Source organism: Rhopalosiphum padi, chromosome 3, assembly GCF_020882245.1.
Source record: "Rhopalosiphum padi isolate XX-2018 chromosome 3, ASM2088224v1, whole genome shotgun sequence".
Classification (NCBI taxonomy): domain Eukaryota; kingdom Metazoa; phylum Arthropoda; class Insecta; order Hemiptera; family Aphididae; genus Rhopalosiphum; species Rhopalosiphum padi.
In genome coordinates this window covers 5,049,285-5,072,309 of record NC_083599.1, presented here as the reverse complement: position 1 = coordinate 5,072,309, position 23,025 = coordinate 5,049,285, and the positions used below count along the sequence as shown (strand labels likewise).

General features: G+C 26.6%; 2 protein-coding genes across 3 annotated transcripts; one reads left to right on the top strand and one right to left on the bottom strand.

The window, feature by feature from the left end:
- The first annotated feature begins 10,743 nt into the window (after positions 1-10,743).
- On the top strand, positions 10,744-13,073 carry LOC132927395 (transmembrane protein 222-like). Its single transcript, XM_060991917.1, has 4 exons — positions 10,744-10,967; positions 11,486-11,696; positions 11,862-11,992; positions 12,070-13,073. The coding sequence occupies exons 1-4, from the start codon at positions 10,897-10,899 to the stop codon at positions 12,155-12,157; spliced, it is 501 nt and encodes a 166-aa protein (XP_060847900.1). The 5' UTR covers positions 10,744-10,896; the 3' UTR covers positions 12,158-13,073.
- Positions 13,074-17,719: 4,646 nt separating this feature from the next.
- LOC132927229 (uncharacterized) lies at positions 17,720-21,407 on the bottom strand. 2 transcript variants are annotated; one of them, XM_060991720.1, is made up of 4 exons: positions 21,259-21,407; positions 20,152-20,337; positions 20,013-20,091; positions 17,720-18,431 (listed from the first exon to the last, which is right to left on the bottom strand). In XM_060991720.1, exon 4 carries the CDS (start codon positions 18,426-18,428, stop codon positions 18,054-18,056), a length of 375 nt encoding a protein of 124 aa, XP_060847703.1. In that variant the 5' UTR covers positions 18,429-18,431; positions 20,013-20,091; positions 20,152-20,337; positions 21,259-21,407; the 3' UTR covers positions 17,720-18,053. The 2 variants fall into 2 exon arrangements, with proteins under 2 accessions (XP_060847703.1, XP_060847704.1); XM_060991721.1 differs by lacking the exon at positions 21,259-21,407 and having other exon boundaries at positions 17,720-17,913; positions 18,084-18,431; positions 20,152-20,422.
- Positions 21,408-23,025: the final 1,618 nt, after the last annotated feature.

Below are 23,025 nucleotides of genomic sequence, written 5' to 3'. Positions count from 1 at the left end.
GTCATTGATTATAAACGCTAAATATTGCTTACTGGCCGTGTTTTCGGCAAACTATGAAATTGAAATATAATAGAAAATTTTATCATAAATTCAAATAATTTTTGTTTAAGATTAGGACCAACATTTTAGGGTAGGAAATAATCACTGTCAAAATGCAGCTAAAAATAAAATAAATGTAAGATAACTAACCGACTAAACTACCAAAAAAATATTATATAAAAAAAAAACAAGTGTAAGAAATCAGTTATTTCTAATTTATATAGTAAAAAGTTATGACGAATAATTCTAAATAAATATTATAATTTTTATCTAATTTAAGTAGTTCGTAATTTATTACGTGAAATATTTTTGTAGACCAGTACCGCATATTTTGTATCGTATTAAAATCGAATCAAATGTACATAATGACTATTCTTTATATAGGCATATAATATATAATATGAACTATTATCGTGTCCGTAACATGTTCAACGCGCCACTGAATATTTAAATGTGTATTTTTTTTTTCTGTTTTTCGCCACACCGATTTCGATTACATGATATTTTAATATTTTATGACTCGGCGTTTAAAAACGTATCGTCAATTAATTATCCGTTTTAACGTAAAAAAAAAAATCAACCATACAAATGGTATTTTTTTTTTTCGTATCTAGTTTATAAACACTGTTCCACAAATATTTCATTCGAATCCGTACGAATACGGTAGGCGCGGAAAAACGTGTTGTATACAAAACACGAAATCCGGTAACGGCTTTAACGCGCGTTTTACCGTTCGCCGTATTATGGGAATGGGAAACAAACGTAACAGAAATTTATTATTCTATTACCGATATATATATATATATATATTTATTATCGTTTCCGTGTTGAATGTTTACGATCGGAGATCGGTGACACCGGTACGTGGCGGGCGGGCGGTCGGCGGCAATCGGCTGTCAAGTGACGGATAAAAACCTGTTTTCCCCGCGCACCGCACCAGAAAGTTGTCGTCGGCTGCCGAAAAACAAAAAAAAAATATAGGAATTTATTTAATGTTCCTATTTCTTATCGCCATCTATCGGGAGTTTTATTTCACGACGGCTGCGACAACAACAACTACTACTACTACTACTACTACAACAACACGGCCGGCCGACGAGCAATCTACCACCGGTCCGTGTTCTATATTATTATTATTATTATTATTTTGTAATCAATGGTGCTAAACATGAGCGTATCGGTCTTTACCACGGGCCGTATATAAGTGCTGCGACGCATCGGCGAGCGCATGTGCGCAGTGCGTTGCGGTGGCGCGCGCGCGCGCGCGCGATCTGACACGCGTGCGTGTGCGCCGGGCGCGTGGTGTTTGTTCGCGCGCGAGCGCAGCACATGACAATAATTTCTCGGAACGCGGTCGCCGTCAGCTGTTGTTGTTGTTGTTGTTGTTGGTGTTGTTGTGGTGGTGGTGGAGGTGGTGGCGTTGGCAGAGCGGGCAGTGGTTCGGGGGCCGGTAACTTGTGGCAATCGCCTCGACACGTGTCGCGACTCGTGTTGAACGCCGCCGCAGACGGTGTTATTACCCTATGGCGGCGTACTACGCCTTGTGCGCGTCGACACCGCGCCGTATCGATCGCCGAGTACGTTATGTTGTTGCGCGCGCCTAGCGATGATTGCTCTACGCCGTACACGTCCGAATCGATAACACGACCGGATTTTGTTCTACGATAATATAATTTTATAATTGTACTGTTGCGATATTATAACAATTTCATCGCGCTGTATCATAGTAAAATATAAAACGGTTTCGAGTGTTTCGACAAGCCGTCGTGATACGATAAAAACGGCATTAAAATATAATAATATAATATTATACCTAATGTTCTGTAGTAATAGAATAATAAAAATCTACCATGGTATTATAATATCATACAGAAAATGTCTAATAAATCGATTGTTCTTGTATACATTCCCTACTTGGCTTTGCTTACATCAAAGGCCAATGAAAAACGGCAAAAGTATTACGTATAAACACTATAAACTATAAAGACTCCTTTACACGATACTCGATAAATATGTAGGTAGGTATTGAAAAAATAACTGACGTGCTCCGTGGCTCCGTCACATGTTGGAATAAAACGAAAACCATAATAACTATAGTAGTACAGTCTATAATTATTATTCGAATAGACGTACTAATAATTTTGAAATAATTAATGGTTAAGTAACATGATTTACTAGGTATTGCCGGTATTGGCTTCCATTTATTTTGGTTTTAGTACATACAATATACATGCATAATACATAATTATTATTGTTTACTCGAATACCATACAACACATTATTCAAAAACATTTTTTTTTTTTTTTTTATAAATAATTTGGTTAATTTCGTCGATAATTAAATTCTAAAATTGTTTAATTTGTAACACAAATTATAAATTATTTAATGGGGATTAATTAATGAACAATTATTATACTTGGAAATTTGAAACTATAATTACCTACATATTTGTATTGCTTTTTCAGCATGTTACTTCTAATAAGAATTATATTAGGAAAAACAAAAAATAAAATAAAATTAGAATTTTAATTATAAATTAGGTACAACTGTAATCAGGGTGTATTTACGAGGTGGAAGGGTATGTGGGATAGATTCCTTTTGGTCTTTTTTTTTACTGATAGGTATAATAATATCGTACTTATATTACCGAAATATACAATACAATTATTGAAAAACGCTACACTTAATTATAATATTGAATATCAATCTATGCCCTCTATGGTGATAATTAGGGCAGAGGGACTTGTAGCTCTAAAAAACCACTAAATATGTAAGCACTTATGCGCTTAAAAAATCCTATAATATGCACTAAAATTATTTTTTTACAGTTTAATTTAAAAATATTAATAAAATAAATAGGCTTTAAAATAAGTCAAAACATTTTTAATACACTTTTATTCCAATTACAATATACTATTGTCAAATTTTAATTAAACTGTAACTTTTATTCTTATTGATTTACTTTTTTAAATTTTATATATCTTCTTCTGACACTAAAAAAAAAAAAATAATTTTTCATATTTTAGTAAAAACCATTTTAGCCAATAAATATTTAATTAATACTAATACTACTTTTACCTTGAAAATTACATTAAGTTTTCAATTAAGTTAAATATGTCTCAAAAAGTATAAAATAGCGTAATAAAAGTATAAAATATACCTTAAAAATTAAAAAGTATCAAAATATGCATTTATATGCAAAATTAAATTTCAAAACTAGCTCTATGAAAGCAATGAAACGTATTTATTTCGTACTCTGCTATTTTTGCGACTGGTGCAAAACAAATATGCAAATGCTACAGTCCTCTGCCCTAGACTGATAATATAAATGTATATATCAATTTATGCATTTGGAAATATTATGGTTGTCGGTTGATGCCTGTAGTCAATATACTTATTGCTAAATATGTATATGATATGAAAAAAAATAACAATAATTGTTTACGATTTATTCGTATCGTAAATTATAGTAAGATGTCGTCAATCGTCATTATTGTCAATTATCATCCGGCTATTTATCAATAATAAACGTTTGGTTACTATTTCAAAACATATATTTGCAGAGCGAGGACATGTATATTACAGTGGCATATCCAGGGGGGTACAGGGGCCATGCCCCTCTCATTGGCCGTATTCACTATTTTTTGTTTTAAAGATTTATAAGAAAACATACTACAATATGTCACAAAAAACACCAACAAAATTGCAACTCACAGATTGGTCAAAATAATTTTATACAATTGTTACTGTTGTTTTATATACTTATAATTTTATTTGGACTTAAATACCCGTTTTATTATTAAATTACTATTTATTATTATATACATATATATTGACTTAATGACTGACTGAAAATATAAATAAATTATTTGCATTAAAAACATTAAATATTTGGTTTATTTTATTTTTTATTTTTTGTAAGTAGGTTAGTGACAGTAGTGTACATGGTAAAATTGTAGACAATGTGTACCCCCTCTTTAAATAAAATTCTGGATACGCCACTGGGCCACTGTGTGTATATAAATAGGCATTCTGAATAATAAATTCCAATAATTAAATGGAATACATATAATAATCAAACTTAAACACTGAAATACGAGACTTAATTTTATTATTATATTACTTAATATTTATCCAACAAAATAATCAATAATTCACTCAGACTCAGTAGTCACTATAGTCGTACACTCGCACAGAGTCTAAACAAACTACTAACTAGACATCTCCCTAGGGGCCAAGGCTCCCGGCTAAGAACCAAAAAATAGTCCCATTTTTATAATAGCTCTTGGGGCCCTGAGACCCTTAAGTTCGGCACTGGCTAGTGCTCTATTTTTACTGTTTTTGTCCTTCGTATAAATGTGTATATTTATCAATACTACATACTGTATTCTTATGGTTTTATCCGTTTTATAAAAAATTTAATTATGAATAATAAATCTTCAAAACACAAGAATACAGTTTTATAAAATATGTATATATGTACGTGTACTTACTGATAAATGATAATAAGTATATAAATTCTCAACATTTTTAAAATATAGTGGCGATGGTAAGTGTTCCCTTCTCCCCTCCGGTTGAGGGAATTATATGTTTGCCAACGTTTATACCCCTTAGGACAAAATCCTAAATACGACACTGACTGATGATATTGGTAATTGGGTAAGACATTGTATAAAAGTATTTGGGATAGGATATTGATTCATATTTTGTGCCTCTATTTCTAAGGATATTTTATTTATTATATAAGAATGTAAGATGGCATTATAAATAACTATTAGTTAAATATTTTTCTATATTATCTAATACGCCTAATACGGTATGTTGAACTCATCTTTTTCCCAAAACATCAAATATTATGTTATGTCTTATGTAATAATTACCTATTGGCTATTATATAATATTATATACCATATATATTATTGTTGTTAACTTAACTTATAAATCTATATATACTGACGTACAGTGGAGAAGTATAAATAGCCCCAGTGGTGCAATTAGTTGGTTACGGTAGCAAAACTTTCGCCGTAGCTAAATCATCTCTAGATCCGCTTTTCCAATTATAATAGACTATGTTTCGACATCAATTGACAAAATAAAACATTTTATAAATTTAACAAACTTTGTATTGTTCACGTTTAGTTAGATTCCGGGTAGAAGGTATCTATGATTTATTTTATTGTAAAGTATAATTCACTTCAGAAAACAGGTAATAATGCCAACAACCCACACACCACTCACTATAAACGCCTTCGCCTAGATGACACGCGTAACCATCCATTATCCATACAGGTGATTAGGTGAACACTTATCAATTTTCATCATTCTTTGCGATTAATCTTTTTGATTGCAGTGCGAATAAGTTGTTACAAGGAATCTATTTTTGTTAAATTTTCGAGCTTTAAAGGCAATACAATAAAAAAATGTATAAACTTTTAACTGCAAAATAATTTGCTAGTTTGTAATGATAATTAACAAATTTTATTAAAATTTTAATTTCTAAGTATTTTTAAAATAACTGTAACTATGTATATTTTCCATATTTTATAATTGCTGCACGATTATGTGAAACTTATAATTATTTTTTAAGCTGTTCAATTAGAAAAAATCAAAAACAATCGACAAATTCAAATGTTTATAAATTTAACTAAAAATAAACTGTAAATTATATCAGCATGCATTCATGTGTGTTTAAAAAAATGCTTTTATATCAATATATTTTATTGATAATTACTATAGTTCCATTAATATTAATTTCTAATCACATAAAAAATAATATCAATTTAGCAGAAAACTATCGTAATTGTGTAATTAGTCCACTTTTTTTTTCTGATTTTTTATATTCAAAGTACTTTGAAATGTTATTGTGTATTGTATTGTAAAATTATAATTTAAATAATTGTGTATGTTTCAAGTTCCTACAATTCAATACCGACCATTTTTAAGGAGTTAAATATAGGCAATATTCAAAATGCATGCATAAATGTCTGTGAAGTTGGTGATTATTAGTGTGTACAACTGTAGACTGTAGTGTAATGTAAAATAAATAGTGGAGCGCTAACGTACATGCACTTATGTGTCAATAATGCGAATATTAATTATTTGTATTATGTAGTGTGTAAAAGTATTAACCTTTTGTCAATGTTTGAAAAAAAAATACTGTGAATGAGTTTTTGAAAACATTTTAATTGGTAATAAATATCTATAATACGAGTAGCTCAAAAAGATTCAAAATATTTTAAAACTTTTATCATCATGAATATAAAATGATAATATTAACAGCAAGTTATTCGTTTACTTTAGGCTTTCCAGAATACTGACAAGATTAAATTTGTTACTAGAAACCACTCTCGAAGTTTAAATTCAAAGTATTTTTACTGCTCCTTAGGGCTTAGATAGTTAGATTATGATAGAGAGAATACCTTAAACCTCAATCTTAATAACATTAATAATTCCATTGATTATAAATACTATTTATAATCAATGATAATTCCAATAACCGTATGCTAATCTTTTTTTTTAATTTCAGTAAAAATAACTTATGAATTTTGCCTTGTATTAAATAGTCAAGCCATATTTATTAAAATAAAAAATGTAGGTAAGTAGGTACCGCTCTGCTATATAGTATATGCAAATATCAAACTATCAAAGTGATGTATGTGTTAAATTTGAATTCATATTATGTATCATTGTATATTTGTATACGAAAAACGATACATCGATACTACTCGAAATTAGTTTATCAACGAGACAATACGAACAGCCTATGCCACTAAGTATATTTCATGACATATTTTTGACATAGGCGTAAATTTGTCTTGTTAGAAGGGGGGCTAAAATTATAAACATAAAACAGGCCCGTGGAAGGCTTTGCCCCCGCACCCCCTACATATAAATTTTACAATTTTATAATAACATTTATTATATAAAAACTTCAAAATTATTTATTTAATGGCGTATAATACATAACTTTTTATCGTTGTCGTTATAAAATATTAACTTATAGCTCAATCATTTTAATTTTATTACAAATTTACAATACAAAATTCATATACATGTAGCTTAAATGTTCACATAACACATACCTATCGGATATACTGATTAGGATTTAATTTAGTTTTACATTATATAATTTTCTCAAATATAAATAACTTTAAATTTCTTGAAAAAATTTAAAAAATGTAGGGGAGCTAAGCCTCTAAGCCCCTCCAATGGCCATTTTACGCCTATGAATTTTGATTTAATGATATTAAAATTAGAAAATTTACACATTTTCATGATATTGACGAATTTTGTTAAGATTTAAACATTTTGAACTTCAACTACTTATCAAAAAATATTCTCTTTGTATTTTCTATATGTTTAATTATTAAATAAAAAAATTATGAGCAACTGGATATAAAATGTTCAAGCATATTTTCCCAATTTTAATTTTTTATTAGCATTCATAAAATTTTACTATACATAAAAAACGAAAATATTACTATTCTACTAATAAAACATTCGGTGAAAATGTCAAGTTTTTACGGTCATTCGAAGTAGGTACCTATATAATAAAATAAAGAAATCAATTTTGTCTAAACTAATTTAGCGTAAAAATCTCGGTTTTCGCTTTTCTCGATTAAATGGAAATTATTAGACATTTTTTACTTTTGACTCCCCGAAACATAAACTAAATCTGCTACCAAAAACCACCTACAAGATTGAAAGTCGATCCGCTCAGAATTAAAGTAAATTTATACAGTTTTTGTAATTGGTAAAGATAATAAAATTATAATTTATGGTATACTTTGCAGATTTCCTCATAAAGTTTCATACACCAATTAAAAAATATTGAAAATACTTATTTACAATATTTAAGTGGTCAAAGTTAAAATTTTTACAAAATTCATCAAATTCGCTAAAATATGCAAATTATTTATCCATAACGTTTTTATTATACATACTTACAGTTTGAATACTTAACACAAGGTTTCTTAAAAGATTTTTTTTTACTTAAATAAAATTAAATGCAATTTCAAAAATAGGTATTTTATATGAGCGCCTGAAGTTTAAATTTTGGGTAAATAAGATATATCCACGTAAGAATTAACAATTTCAATATTTTTTTTTACTATAATTAATAAGTAATACTTAATTGTAGTAATTTGAAACATTCTACAGTTAGTTATCAATGTTATCATTTTGTATATTCAATAAATTTAAATTCATTATAAGCTATTTATTGGTACCTATTGGAAATTTTAAGTTTTTTTTAAGTGTTAAAAAAATTTGTTTGGACTTGGTCAAAAAGTTTGAAACTGAGTAAATTATCCAACATAAATAGTTATATTTATAGAATTTTTAAAAAGTAAATATTATATTGTATTATACAATATTAGACACAACTTTTTATTCGAATTTTAAGTTCAAATATCGACAAAATTTATTAAAATCACGAACATTTGTAAATTATATAATACTAAAATAGCTAAACAATTATAAAATAATCGATTTATGTAGCTAAGACTAAATAAATAATGTTAGTTCTAATAATAACAATTTACTTATCCATAGACACATAGTAATATAAGCTAATAGACTGTATCGCTTCACCCTTCACCACATTCGTGAATGTTTGTTATCGATACAAATCTTAATAGAACGAATTTTCAAAGTATGACTTTCAAACATCAAACATCAAGATTAATAAATATTAATATTACTGAAATACTAATGTAACATGAATTATTGATTTTCCAAGAGAAGTAGGGTATTATGCTATTATACTAACTATATATGATTATATATTAGGTATAACACTATACCAACATTATGAGTTATGAGTTTACGACTATAGTAGGTAGTATACACTATAATACGCCAATACTGATTATTTATTCAACGCAAACATCTCTTCAAAGCACTTACCCTTTATATTACAAAAATGTAATACATTCAATTGTCAAATTGATGCAAAGAAAAACTCCCTATTACACTACTCTAAGTACAACTGTGTAAATTAAAAACATTTTTGTTAAAGTATTCATGTGCATATATAATAAATTATAATATAATCGGTAAGTAGTATACAAAGATAATGTTCTATATAGTATATAAATATATAATATATATGATTACTAGAGTCCGGAATTATTTTCTGTTAAAACGTTTGAAATATTATGTTTATGTGCAGTTAGAATTGATGATATATTCCCCAAAAGTATTCTGAAAAATATTGATAATACTAACTAATTAGGAAAAAAAAATAACACAATATGTTTATTGATTATAATTATGAATATTTTATAATTTATTATTATTTATATAATTATATTTTATGTTACATTATACAATACGTTAACGTAAAAAAAAAATATTATACAATGTTTTTAAAGGAATGTACAATAATATATTTTTCCAAATTTTCCGGAGTAAAGTCAGTATGGCGGTCAGTGATTATTGTCTTATATATATACTGAATAATATCCTTTAATATAATCCAATATAACGGAAATATGCTAAAATATTCTGAAATATTCTCTGAAGTCAAAATATGCACTAATATGCAAAAAAAACTTTTTTTGACAGAATCTACAGGTTATGAAATGCAAACATTTTTTACTCCCATCAAACAGCATACGCTTGTTTAACATTGATTACATATTTCATTATAATTTATATTTTTGTACATTATTGTCATTATTTAAAATTTATTTTTATATAAATACTTTTGTATTTTTTATATTTGATAGAAAAACAATTTAAATCGAGGTTCCCTCTCTTCAAATGTAAAGTAGGGCTGTAAATTTGTAGGAAAATGCATTTTTTTTTTTTTTGGTGGTTGTGAAACATAGCTTTGTAAATACATAATTTGAATTATATTATACAAATCCATTTTTGAAACTTTTATTTTGCATTTTTTTTATATTTTTAATTTTTCGGTATTTTTTGCTTATTTAAGTCATATTTTTTTTAGTTCATTTTTTTGGTATTTTTAATTAAATTCCATTAATTAACATCTTTGAAAACCTTTAACATTTTAAAAAAATGTTTCAGACAAATAACATTATTAAAGAATTAAAAACCATTTTAAGTGCATTTTATACTATAATTTTTAACATTTTAAATTGATTTTTAAGGTTTTTTAGTGTATTAAATTCACAGCCCTAGTAATAAGCTTTAGACACCGAATTTCCTAAGTTGAGATAGTTTGTTTGTTTATCGTTTGCTTGTTCCCAGAAGAATCAGCCATTTATTATTAAATCGTACCTACTAATGTACTATTACAACGCCCCAGGATTTTGGTGAGCTTTTCCTATACCTATAAATGGTTGTCATAAATTTAATAATAGTACTAATCCAGATTTTTTTATAACATATTGTTAAAATGTTGTGTTGCTTAGCCTTTAAGTCGGTTCTATTTTGAATTGGTACTTTTACAGCCTTTAGGGAAACGCTAGACTCTATAGTACCAGTACTAGCTACCATTATAGAATGCCATTTTCGTTTATACACAGCCAACTATGAATTAAGATATTGGTTTCGCTATACATCACGAGTATGAGCATTACAATAATAATTAATACCAATAATACCTAATAATATATTAATATATTGTATTATACTGTTATAATCAAAATAATAAAATTAAAAAAAATAATGATAATTGATAAGCAAATAAATTAATGCACAGTATTTTTTTAATCGTGGTGATAAGTGATAACGTTTGTTGTTCTTGCTGCATTTTGTTAGGAAATTTCGTGTCATAGGAAATAGAACGTGTATGATTTTGTAGGTATTAATGTTGTCATGTTCTTATGAATTCGTTTTGATTTATATTAAATTAGAATATAGTTTATTAAAATAAAATATTTAAATATGGATGTTGATGAACATTATACTCGTCGTTATCCACACAGTGTCGTTTGGACTCCGATACCATTTATAAGGTGAGTTTTCCTTTGATGATTTTTTCTTAAATGTCTTAGATCTATGTAGCTTATATATGTATATATTGTAACAATTTCTCTTTGTGACATTGTTTATGTATAAATGCATTAAAATGAAATATCTATTATTAATTTTTAGAAAAGTGTACGTTTGTTGCACTTGATATTACTTTATAATATTAAGATTACAACTAAACAGGCTATTTTGTCATATCAGAATTGTACATAGTATAACTTATATTATAAATTATTAAAAAAAATAGAAACATATAACCGATAACCCTAAAAGTGTCTTCAGTATGGTTAATGATACCTAAAAAATAAAAATAGGTGCTTAATATTTTATAATTAAACAAATATTGTTTGTTAAAAAAAAATTCTAGTGAATTAAGTGAATTTAATTGAATTAGCTTACACTATTCATTGCTAAAACTTTTTGCTGATTGGTTTAATCGATGACTAATATAACTTGTTAATATTATGATTTTCAATGGAAATATTGTTTGATCAATTTGTAGTTGGTTATTTCCATTCATTGGTCATATGGGAATTACTACATCCACTGGAGTAATACGAGATTTTTCTGGGTCATTTTATGTTGCTGAAGATGATATGGCCTTTGGATACCCTACTAAGTACTGGCAGTTGGACATAGAAACTATAATTGGTGGTTCTAAAGCATGGGATAAAGCTGTTAATGAGGCATCCATTGAATATTTTAATAGAATGGTAATATTAAAACATTTATTTAATTTTAAACATATAGATATTTTATTCTTAATTTTGTTAAAATAACATAATGTTTGGTATATATAATTTAAAAATTATATTTTATATGTTTATAATTTATTACTTAAATTGTTAGTTTAAATTATTAACGATTGTTTATTTTAGCACAACCTATTGTGTGATAACTGCCACTCTCATGTTGGCATGGCATTATCATTAATGAACTACAGTAAAAGCAAAAACTGGAATATGGTTAAATTAGCTTTGTACACTTTTATTTTTGGAAAATATGTGAGGTAAAATCAATATAATTAATCATTTATATTTACAAAATATAACAAATAATAATAATTTAAATAATTTGTATTTCTAGTTGCAATGCATGGCTTAAAACTTGGGGTCCATTTATCATTTTTGTGTTTGTATGTTTTGGACTTTATTCGTATGGAAAGTATTTCTAAAATAGTTACTTTCTGAAGTAACTTTTTACATTTTTATAAGAGGTCATTAAACGATAAAATTGTATTATAAAGATCTCGTCAATAATATATTACATTTTTTGTATAATTTATATTTTATACAGTATGAAACAAAATAATGCATTTAAATATTTTTTCTACTTTTTTAAATATTAAAACAATTATTTTAAGAATTAATCATTGTTTTATATAATAAATTTATAAAATATGTAATCTATATATTTGTATTTAACATTTATAATCACTGTTTACTTTAACAAATTGTTTTATGTATTATTCTAAATTGTAACATTTCATTTTAGATCAATGACATCATATTATATATATATCTATCTGATCAAAAATATTTTATTTCTTATTTTTTATAAAATTATTTTGAATATTAGCACTTTAATTAGTTATTAATTATATTAATATAAATGCATATAAAGCCAGATAACATACTTACAAAGGCAAATATATCAAATAGTACTTAATACCTATTTACAATTATCATTTTTTTATTCAATAATGGGATTACACAAATTATCCATAAATCTCTGGGTTTAGTTTACTAGGTTATTGATTATATTTTTAACTTTTAATTAAATGTACACACAGCTGTGTAAATTGTAAATATTTGTGAAAAATAAAAATTTGATAAAATAAAGTTGAAAAATACATTTTTTGTACTATATTGTGTTTATGTCTAATTTATTATTGTTATATATTGTAAGCTTAGATTGTATTATTTCACCATTACACATCATATAATTAAAATCAAACAATAATAATAAAATGTTTTAAGTTATTTTTTTTTATTACTATTATTATTATTAGACAGGTATAATTACTAACAATAATTATGTATTATTTGTCAAACAGTATAACTGTATAATAAAATTATTGTTTATTTTTATGTTGATAGATGATAATTATTCATATAGTATTTATTTAACCTTTTAAAGAGTACTTAATTATATTTTAGTAATAATGAGTCGAGTCAAAAGTGGGGAAAAATACATAAAATCATAAAACAATCGGGACACCTCTCACATGTATAAAAATATCTGGCAGAAATCCAGCATTCAAGCTTAGTCCCCCAAAAGTTTTTAATCTCTCTTTTTTTTAAATTATATTTATTTATTTTCATCATTTTTATTTAAGTTATTTTCAGCCTAATAATGGTAAAGACTTATGATATAAGCGCTCTATATGCTCTATGAGACAATGTCATATAGACTATATAGTATACATAATAGAAATATAAAGCTTGAAAGCATAGATCCATCTAAAACTAAATTGTCTGAACTATTAATCTAATTAAGTAATGTATCACCCATCCATAAAAATATGTTTATGTTAATTGAATGAATAAAAGTAACCAGTGGTATAATTTGCTCAAAATGTTAAGTAATAAAAACTTTTAGGTTTAATCAGATTATTTATTTTCTTGTCAACACTCATTTTATGACTAGACAATCAAATTGTTATTTAGAGTGACGCAGAGAACGATATGAAATTTTTCTAAACCGCCTCTCCTCACCAAATTTAATACTATTGCCTTTGTAGACAGTACACCACACGATTCGATTTAAAGAAATCGCGCATTTCAATATTATAAATACTGCTCGTACCAGATATAAATATATTATGCTTGATTTGTGTTTTGACGGCACAGATATCTCCAACAGCGTTAGTAGCTAATAATTCACCATCACTTATTTATATTATAAATACTATACACTATTATATAGTATCATTTCATGATAGAAATTCATTACTTCAATAAAAATTAAAATTTTAAATATAATAATATCATGCATAATAGTTTATTTAAAAATAAACAAAATATTAAATTACGTGTTAATAAATTTCCTTCACTCACAATAAAATTTGTTTTGTTAAAAATGTAATATTATTTAAATATTATTATATATATGCATATTATTAAAAATATACTAACACAGTAACACTAATTACTTTATTTAAATAAATAAAACAAAATTATTTATAAATAATCAATATGTGTAATATACTATTTTATTTATCATACCTAGTACCTACAAACCTACTTGAGTTCCAAATCAAATATAAAAAAATTAAATATATCAATTTTAGTATAGTAGTATTTTTTGTTAAACTTGTTATACAATTTAAATGGAACTGTTATGTTCAATGGAAAATTAACTGAAATTTAAATCTAAAAAAATGTGTTGCATCGAATATAATAAAATTGTGTGATAATTGACGGGTTATTGGCTCTTTCAAGTCTAGACGTCTAGTTTCTAAATAAATTGTAGACTAATGTCCCAATCCAAATCCTCAAACTCAACAATTTTATTTTTGTATTTTCTTGAAACTAAAAATTTTTTTTTTAAAAATAATGATATAAAAAAAAACAAATTTTTATCATTTATACACTTGGTCTGCAAAGGATTAATTAAGAATTTTGATATAATATCAGTTAAATATAATTTTCTAAAATATATTCATTACTTAAATTTAATCTTAATATATGTGATACATAATAAATTATGTTTAATTTAATTATAATAATAACAATTTGCTTCTATAAATAATAAATAAGCAGGAAAAAAATTAAAATTTGTGAGCAATATTGTGAATTTTTTTGGACTGTTACATCCTGTACATAAAGTTCCAGCACTACTACACATTCCAAATACCACATCAACTTCAAGAGTTCAGCCAATGCCTCAAATATCTAATAATGATATTATTATATTAGTACAAAAATGTATTTAAAAACTTAAATCCTGCGATTCAAATTCATCCTAAATCTGGTTAAGTTTTTTTTTACACTAGTGAATAATTTAAGGATTACTTAAATTATTTTACATAATGTAGAACGTCAACATAGTAATATGTATTGCTGGCAAAGCTCAAGCCAAAATTTAAGACGACACAAAATCAAATACCATCACATCCACCACCGCCACCATTGTTGTCCAATAATGAACCTCCTAAATCATTTATGTAAATTATATAAAATAATGTATATCCTAAAAACAAATTATTTTAAACAATTTTATATTGATTATCCAAGGTCATCAATAATGGATTTAGATAATCGATCATTTGGAGATATTTATCATAGATCTATTAACATAATAGGTCTATGACGTTTATAATAGAGATCACAGAGCTAATAATAGTTATATAGCAATGCCACCATGGCACCATCAATGGTATCAGAACAACAAGTACCTTCATGAATGTGAACAGCCTTCTTAATCTCAAGTTCAACAGACAAGCATCATCTAATCAAACAGCTAAAACACCAGATTCTGAAAAAATTGCCATTTTAACCAACCTACATGTTAAAGCAAATTATGTGAAAATCGTTTACTATCAATAATTATGCAACAATTTACAATAGAAAAAAAAGGTAAAAAAAATAACAGGTTCAACTGAGATTTTCTAAAAATTGTATAGTATTAAGTGTTTCAAATATAATTTATTTAGTTTTTAAACATAATAAAATATTATTTTTATTAAAAAATTCTATTTGAGTATTGTTTTATGTAAGCTTCAGCACATTTACATATAAGTATGACATCATTACTTGGATTAATTAAGTTACAACTACCCCATTGTTTGAACTGTAAAAATTGTATAATACAATTTTGACTTTTTTGAATTAATATGTTTTACAAAATAAACAATAATTTTGGTGTTTTACTTTTTTTTACAATAAATCCAGAGCTATGTACTCAACAACATCTTCTACATAATTACTGAGACTTACTGAACTTTCAATATAATTATGATCAGTTGATTCTTTATTTGAGCTTGGAGTTATATTATCCGTAGCATTGAACTCCAGTGGTAAAATAGTGGTAGCATCTACATAGACGTGTGCAGACTCTAAAAGCTGGTAGTGTCCATATTTATTATTGGCCATCAACCATTTTATAACCCCCTTTTCTTACATAGTTTAATATAATTTTAAATACATGATACTAAACAGATATTATAGTAAATTAAAATTAAGTAATTATCTAAAAAATATAATAATTATGAATTACATAGCTAGAAATTATAAATGTATTTTATGTACTTGGAGAAACATTTGTCTATTGACTATTACCCATAATATTGAATTCATATATTACTGCATTTAAATCTACCTTAAATACCATTTCTTGCTCTGTGAAATGCAGTAATAATGACTCAAAACGTTTATGACCTATTGTACTGCATAATTTGTTTTTTAATTTTGAAAAAATGCGTTCACACATACAGCTAAAAACACAAATTTATACTGTGGAATTTCCAGTTTTTTTCAACCAATGAATCCATTCATAAACAAATTCACTAGTAGCACCATTTATAGTTGCATAACATTTTGATAATTTTTTTATGTTTCAGTTCAATAAATAAATCTTCCTCTGAAACCTTGTGAAATGTCAACAACATTTTTGTAGTATTTTATAGTGTGCATACCTATGAGCATCTAGAATACCACAGTTCCCAAAACATGATGCAATTATTTGGTTATTAATAATTAAACGTTCATAGGCATGTTCAAATTGAAAACAACATAGATTGTTGTAAAATCCACTTCTTCTTTGAGTTGCACTGAAAAAAGTTTCTAGATGGTCCTGCGAATATTTATAAGTTAGCATATAACTACGGTTTATTAATTGTTTATTATCTAGTTCTATAAATTTGTATGTAGTTTTCCAAATCTAATATCAGCCCAACAAAACCTGTATTCCTGAAATGATTTACTATATTAATTTCCTTGGATATTGCACAACTTTGCACTCGAGTCACTATCATACACATATTGGTTAAACTTTATTAAATGCTGTTCTGTTATATAATAATTAAGGCAACATTTACTGGCGTTTTTTTATATCTAATTTAGTTCACATTTGGGTATGGTGTCTTTATAACTAAATTAGGTATGTTACATTATATTATTACTTATAAAATACTTTTTTACTATGATAAATGCAGTTAAATGAGGTTACCATATCCAAATTTGATGTTATATTAAATGTCAATGTATTATGTAGGACTACCCTGCCAGTAATGTCTGTGTACGCTATGTACACCCTCACACATAACAAAAATTAATATTAACATAACAAAATAAATGTAGTTAGTAATAAATTACAGTAGAACTTCGATTAACCGTCACTGTCGGGACCGGGGCTATGACGGTTAATCGAATAGACGGTTAACGGAAATTTTGCAAAAAAAAACGTGTACATACATATACACACATTTATTATATTTTTTACGTGTGTGTACTTTAAAAATAATACATATAAAAAAAATATAACATATAAATTAATTATTATAACACATATAAATTATAAACATCTCGTACATACCACACTTATTATAATGTATGGCACCACGACGAGTTTATCACAATCGTCTAATCGCCTAATTATTTTTTTTTTTCGGCGATAACCGATGACGGATAACAGAGAGTGACGGTTAATCAAAGTTCTACTGTAATTATACAAATACTACAGGGAACTATACTATACAAATCATAGAGAAGGTTGAAAATAAAAACTTTAAATGTTATTTTCTAATATTTCATTTTAATTATAAGCTTCTTTATTTTAAGATGATGATATTACATACAATGATACAAATATTGATAATATTTAGTGAAAAATGTTAAAACAAATGCAATTAAACCAATGATGATCAGTATCATCTAACAATACAGGATTAACATTGTCTTTAAGTCCGTTGCTCACAAATTTGGAATGCTACAAAAAAATGTTTAATTTTGATTATAAATAATTATTGAACAATACAATACTGAGATAAAAGTAGCTTAAAAACATATAAAACTTATATGTTTTACAAATTTAATTTAACTGTAGAGTGCATTATATACAGTGGTATTTTAAGATTGATACATTGAAGAATCGCTCACCAGTCTTTTATCATTTGAAAAATCATAGTTGAATGCATCTGATTCAAGCGCTTTTTTTAAAGATAATAAATGTCTTTTAGTATTTTCTAAATTATAAGTATAGTTGTTAGTAGTCGTGATAATTTGGTTGGATAAGACAAATGGTATATTGTCCAGCATACTAGTAGGTTTTAAATCAGCAATTTTTGGTTCAGGTGGTTGTAAATCATAAAGTAATTGAGACTCTGTGGGTACAGTTTTCACAGGTTCTGGATTAACCGTTGTTGGAGCCGGTGGTGTGTCGTCTTTTGTATCAACAATCTGTTCAGCTGTTAGTTTAGAAACTCCAAATAACCAGGATGCCATGATCTAAAAATTATAAAAATTGTTAAGTATATAAATTTAATATGAATTAAAACCACAATCACACGTACAACTGTTTATTTATAAGATTTTTATCATTACTAATAATATCTTTAAGTGTTAATTAAGTGTACTGTTATCAACAGATAATAATACATTAACTTATTGTTTCTTTTACATATTATCCTTAGACCGTGGCAATTTTGCAAAAAATAAACCTCTAACATGAATGATGTTCATATTTAATAACTACCAATAATTTCGTACTTAGACAAATCATATTCATTCATATTATTTTTAACACATAAATTCAATTGTCATTATATTTATGTATATTTGTTGTAACTTTAATATTTTGTAGTGTAAATATTTTTCCCGATGATTTGCATGACTCAAGGCAGATTAAAATACAGGACCTAAAATATTACTATCAAGCATCAGTTGCATATATAGCTCCCCAAAGTTAAAACTCAAATGTGTGCAAATAATTTTAACAAATAAAGTACCTAAAACAATATGAATAAGTAAGTAAATGAATAGCCCAACATGTCATATAATCAAACTTAATACAATAAATAAAAATGTTGACAAAATAGACAACAAATATAAAATATAGTAATAGATACAATATAAAAATGTATTAAAAATTAACTTTTTTACTTTTTGAATCCGCGAATGGAATCAATAATATCATTTTGATATTTTGATTGGTCAACACTCAACAATATCTTTTTCGTTTTCTTTTTTTAGAGATTATAGGTAAATTGGTGACCTTTTCTTGGTACTTTCCTGTTATACGAGACTACTAAGACTTGCAAATTTTCCTATTATCACAGATCTTATTTTTATTTATAGTAAGAGGACGTTGCACCTGCGTGAACGACATCCTCTTAACAATTATATCATATATAATTCTTTGATACTATTTTTAATCTGTAGGTATTGTGGGGATGGCCACATTCAAATATATATATATATATATAATAAAAAATAAATAAATAAAATAATTAAATATTCAGTACCTAATCATTTTTAATATATTTATTATTTTACACAGCGCACGCCACAGGTGCTACAGCCATACTTGGCGTACGGTTAGGTAGAGACCACACGTCCATATCAAAATTAATTAAATGGCAAACACCACAACTTTCATTAGACTAGACTACTGTGAAATTACTGCAAAACAGCCTACTTTTCGTCACCTGAGCATGGATATCGTTTAGCTAAATGAAAGAACCCTTTTATTTTACAATTTTACATGAGAAAAAATGGTATGTACATTTTTTTTTGCTCATCAACTTAACTTTTTTTTTATTGTATCTATGAAAGCGAGGCCTGTCCAACTGTGGTAAGAGCGCAGAGTCTGGACCCCCAGGGACGGCCCTGATACTTTTATCAATACTGTTGTCTGTTATAAACGCTGATTGCCGTTAATTAACATAAAAAAAAATAAAAAATATTATACGTATGACATTAAGACGTTAAAAATGCTTTAATCAAAAACTGTTTTTAATAAATATCTCGCAGATTATTGTTATTTTAATAGGTTTATAAATTGATATTTGATTTTCATGTTTAACTTACTTTTAAATGTGTAACGACGTAGGTACTTTTGTAGACAGTTGATAATTGAGGTATTCAGAACAATGTCAAACTCTGTCCACTATAATATCAAATACCGATATTAAAAAAGCATCGATTGATTAAATTATATTTTACTCACCTAAAACGTATGTAGATAAGTCAAGAGTATAACAACGCGTCCGTGGAGTAATGTACTGTACTGCTGTCTACTGTACACTGTATTACTGTATAGTATACACACCTGTGTACAGCGTACTATTGATCGGTAATCCGCGCTTGCCGTTGGTAGTTTATGCCTACGCAGTAAGCCCTGTCACCCTACAAACTTTAAACTTCAAATAAAAAATTATGTCACAATATTACGGCTTTAGATATCTACAGCCGTGCAAGATATTAGTAATCTGCCACTATCAGCTAATCAATATGTGATAACCGTAAACATCGTGAGAAGGTGGATATAATATATATATATATTATCCACCTTGCATCGATATATATATGTTACGTCGAATTAGTGAAATTGCTGATTTCATAAAATCAGCCATGTTGTTGCTAAATACGTGAAATCGGCAATTTGGCTACCAAACTCTCGAAATCGGCAAATTTTGATTGCTGATTTCGTGAATTAGGCATTTTTTTCTGCGGATTGCATGAATTCGGTAACACATTAAATATTAATACATAATTACAAAGAGTGGCTTATAAACAAACGAATTTTCGTGGAAAGTAAAAATGTTATCACTTTGCTGTAATACTGTTCATTAAATTCAATAATTATTAAAAATCATAAAAAAAAAAACAATGATGAAATATTTAAATAAAGTGTTGTTTAATTTAGGATAACGGTTAATAATGTCAATGTGGTATAACAATAGTGGCCAAAATTCTGAAATATCCGATCAAATTTGAGATACGTAGTCGTAATCGATCTACTATTATAATTTATAAGTAAGATTTATAAACCGTTAGACTAATTACCAATAATAAATAAACTGGGGCCTATACCCAGCACATTGAAGGTTTATAGATTTAGTGTAATAGTGTATTAAGAAACAAGTGTTCTATAAAATATATAGTTAAGTGTTAATGGATCGTCCCCATTCCCATTCGCTTGAAAGGAACCAATTTCGGAATAACAATCAATTGTAATAAATATTATTTATTCGGAGCCAATTTTGAAAGTTCTACTTTGTATGCACAATATTAAAAAAATGATGACGATGAGTTAAATATTTTTAATACTTACGAAGTTTTCAACCACGAGATCGTATAGGTATTCCAAATCACTTGACCAATTTGTAGTTCGTGGTTTATGGAATTCACGTGCACATCAAATGACGAATAATATCGATATTGCGCTCTAACCTGTAACCTCTAACACAGAGGTTCCCAAACTTTTTATTGTACGACCCATTTTGGAATTTTTTTTAAATTTGACGACCCACCACTTTAATGAATGAATTTTTTTTTTTTTTTATAGTGAATCAATTGCTTACAACAAAAAAATGTATTATTTAAAAATATAGCGCGACCCACCAAAAATATTATCGCGACCCACAGTTTGGGAACCTTTGCTCAACACAATATACCTACAGAACCACTAGTCTGAACAACTGAACAAAGAAAATATAAATCAATACTATGCGTCAAAACGGATATTTTTTAAATCTATAGTGTTACCTTATTTCGGTTTTTTTATTTTTTTTTTACCATTTACGGTACCACTGTTTATTAGTTTACAACACAAACTAAGATATAGATCTTTGTTTGTGGTTTACAATGAAAATTCGTTTTAGACACGACGCGTAGTAATAAAGACGTACAGCGTCCTGCCTTATACGCATGCGTAAAAACGTAAAATCGAAAACCTTGGGAAGATAATATTATGAGTTATGACATTCAAAATAATCGTTTGCGCAAATTCGTTTTGGCGCCATCGTTATTAACTCGTTTAAATAAATATATTTCTAGAAAAAAAAAAAATCGCTTGGTAGCTAAATTGTTTTTTTATCTGAATTAACTGAAGGCTGTTAAAAGTGGACCGTTTTTAAGGGGTTGAATATAGGCAATAGTGAACTTGAAAATGTTTATACCTCAGATCACATACTATCTATATTATTTAAGGTTTATACCAAAAAAAAAAAAAAAACAATATTATAACATTTATTACAACTTTAAAAACAGCATACAAGAGAGAGAGAAAGAGAAAGAAAATAGTTTATAAAAATACATTTTGAATAATAGTTTATTAAACGGTGACTTAACATTATTTATATTGTAAAAAAAAGATCTAATATTACTGAAATTGCAGAGGACATCAATGAATTTAACTGGAAGGAAAAATACTAGTTAGTACATATATTTTTAAAGTAAATAATCATTATTTCTTACTTTCTTGTAAAATTAGTTTTTGCTTTAAAATTCAATTTTTCTAGTATTTTTTGGCATTAAATTTTATCAATTAATAATTTAAAGAGAAAAAAGAGAAATAGATATTTCCTACGATTCTTAAAAGTAGGAATATTAAAAAATCCACATAACCGTTCAACATTGCATATGAAGGATAAAACACGTAAAAAAGAGTTTTGAATAGAATCAAGGGTTAGATTTAAAAATAAAGGAGCTAGGAGACCAAATAAGATCAGCATAATATTCTAGCTGAGATCATAAAATAGAAAAAATAGATGATTTCTATGACGAAATAATTATTAAAATTTGAATTACATTTTAAGAGACCTAATTTTGAGGGTGCTTTATTTTTTATCTTATTAATACGTTTCTTGAAATACATTTTTGTATCAAAATATACATCTAAATCATTTATTAAATTTTTACACGTTGGATATTTAATAGTATAATCACAATAATAGGTCATAATATTATTATTATTTATCTACATCGAATTTTGAATTATTATCTGAAAAATAAATGTTTATTAAAACCCCTTTTAAGATATGTATAGGCAATAGAACATACAGTATTGCGGTTACTGCTTTATCTGAAAGTGATAAGT

Coding starts and splice junctions, on each gene's coding strand:
- LOC132927229 (XM_060991721.1), bottom strand. CDS start 18,428: ATGGCATCCTGGTTATTTGGAGTTTCTAAACTAACAGCTGAACAGATT. Junction 17,914..18,083: donor TTTCAAATGATAAAAGACTG/GTGAGCGATTCT, acceptor ATTTTTTTGTAG/CATTCCAAATTTGTGAGCAA.
- LOC132927395 (XM_060991917.1), top strand. CDS start 10,897: ATGGATGTTGATGAACATTATACTCGTCGTTATCCACACAGTGTCGTT. Junction 10,968..11,485: donor ACTCCGATACCATTTATAAG/GTGAGTTTTCCT, acceptor ATCAATTTGTAG/TTGGTTATTTCCATTCATTG. Junction 11,993..12,069: donor ATTTTTGGAAAATATGTGAG/GTAAAATCAATA, acceptor TTGTATTTCTAG/TTGCAATGCATGGCTTAAAA.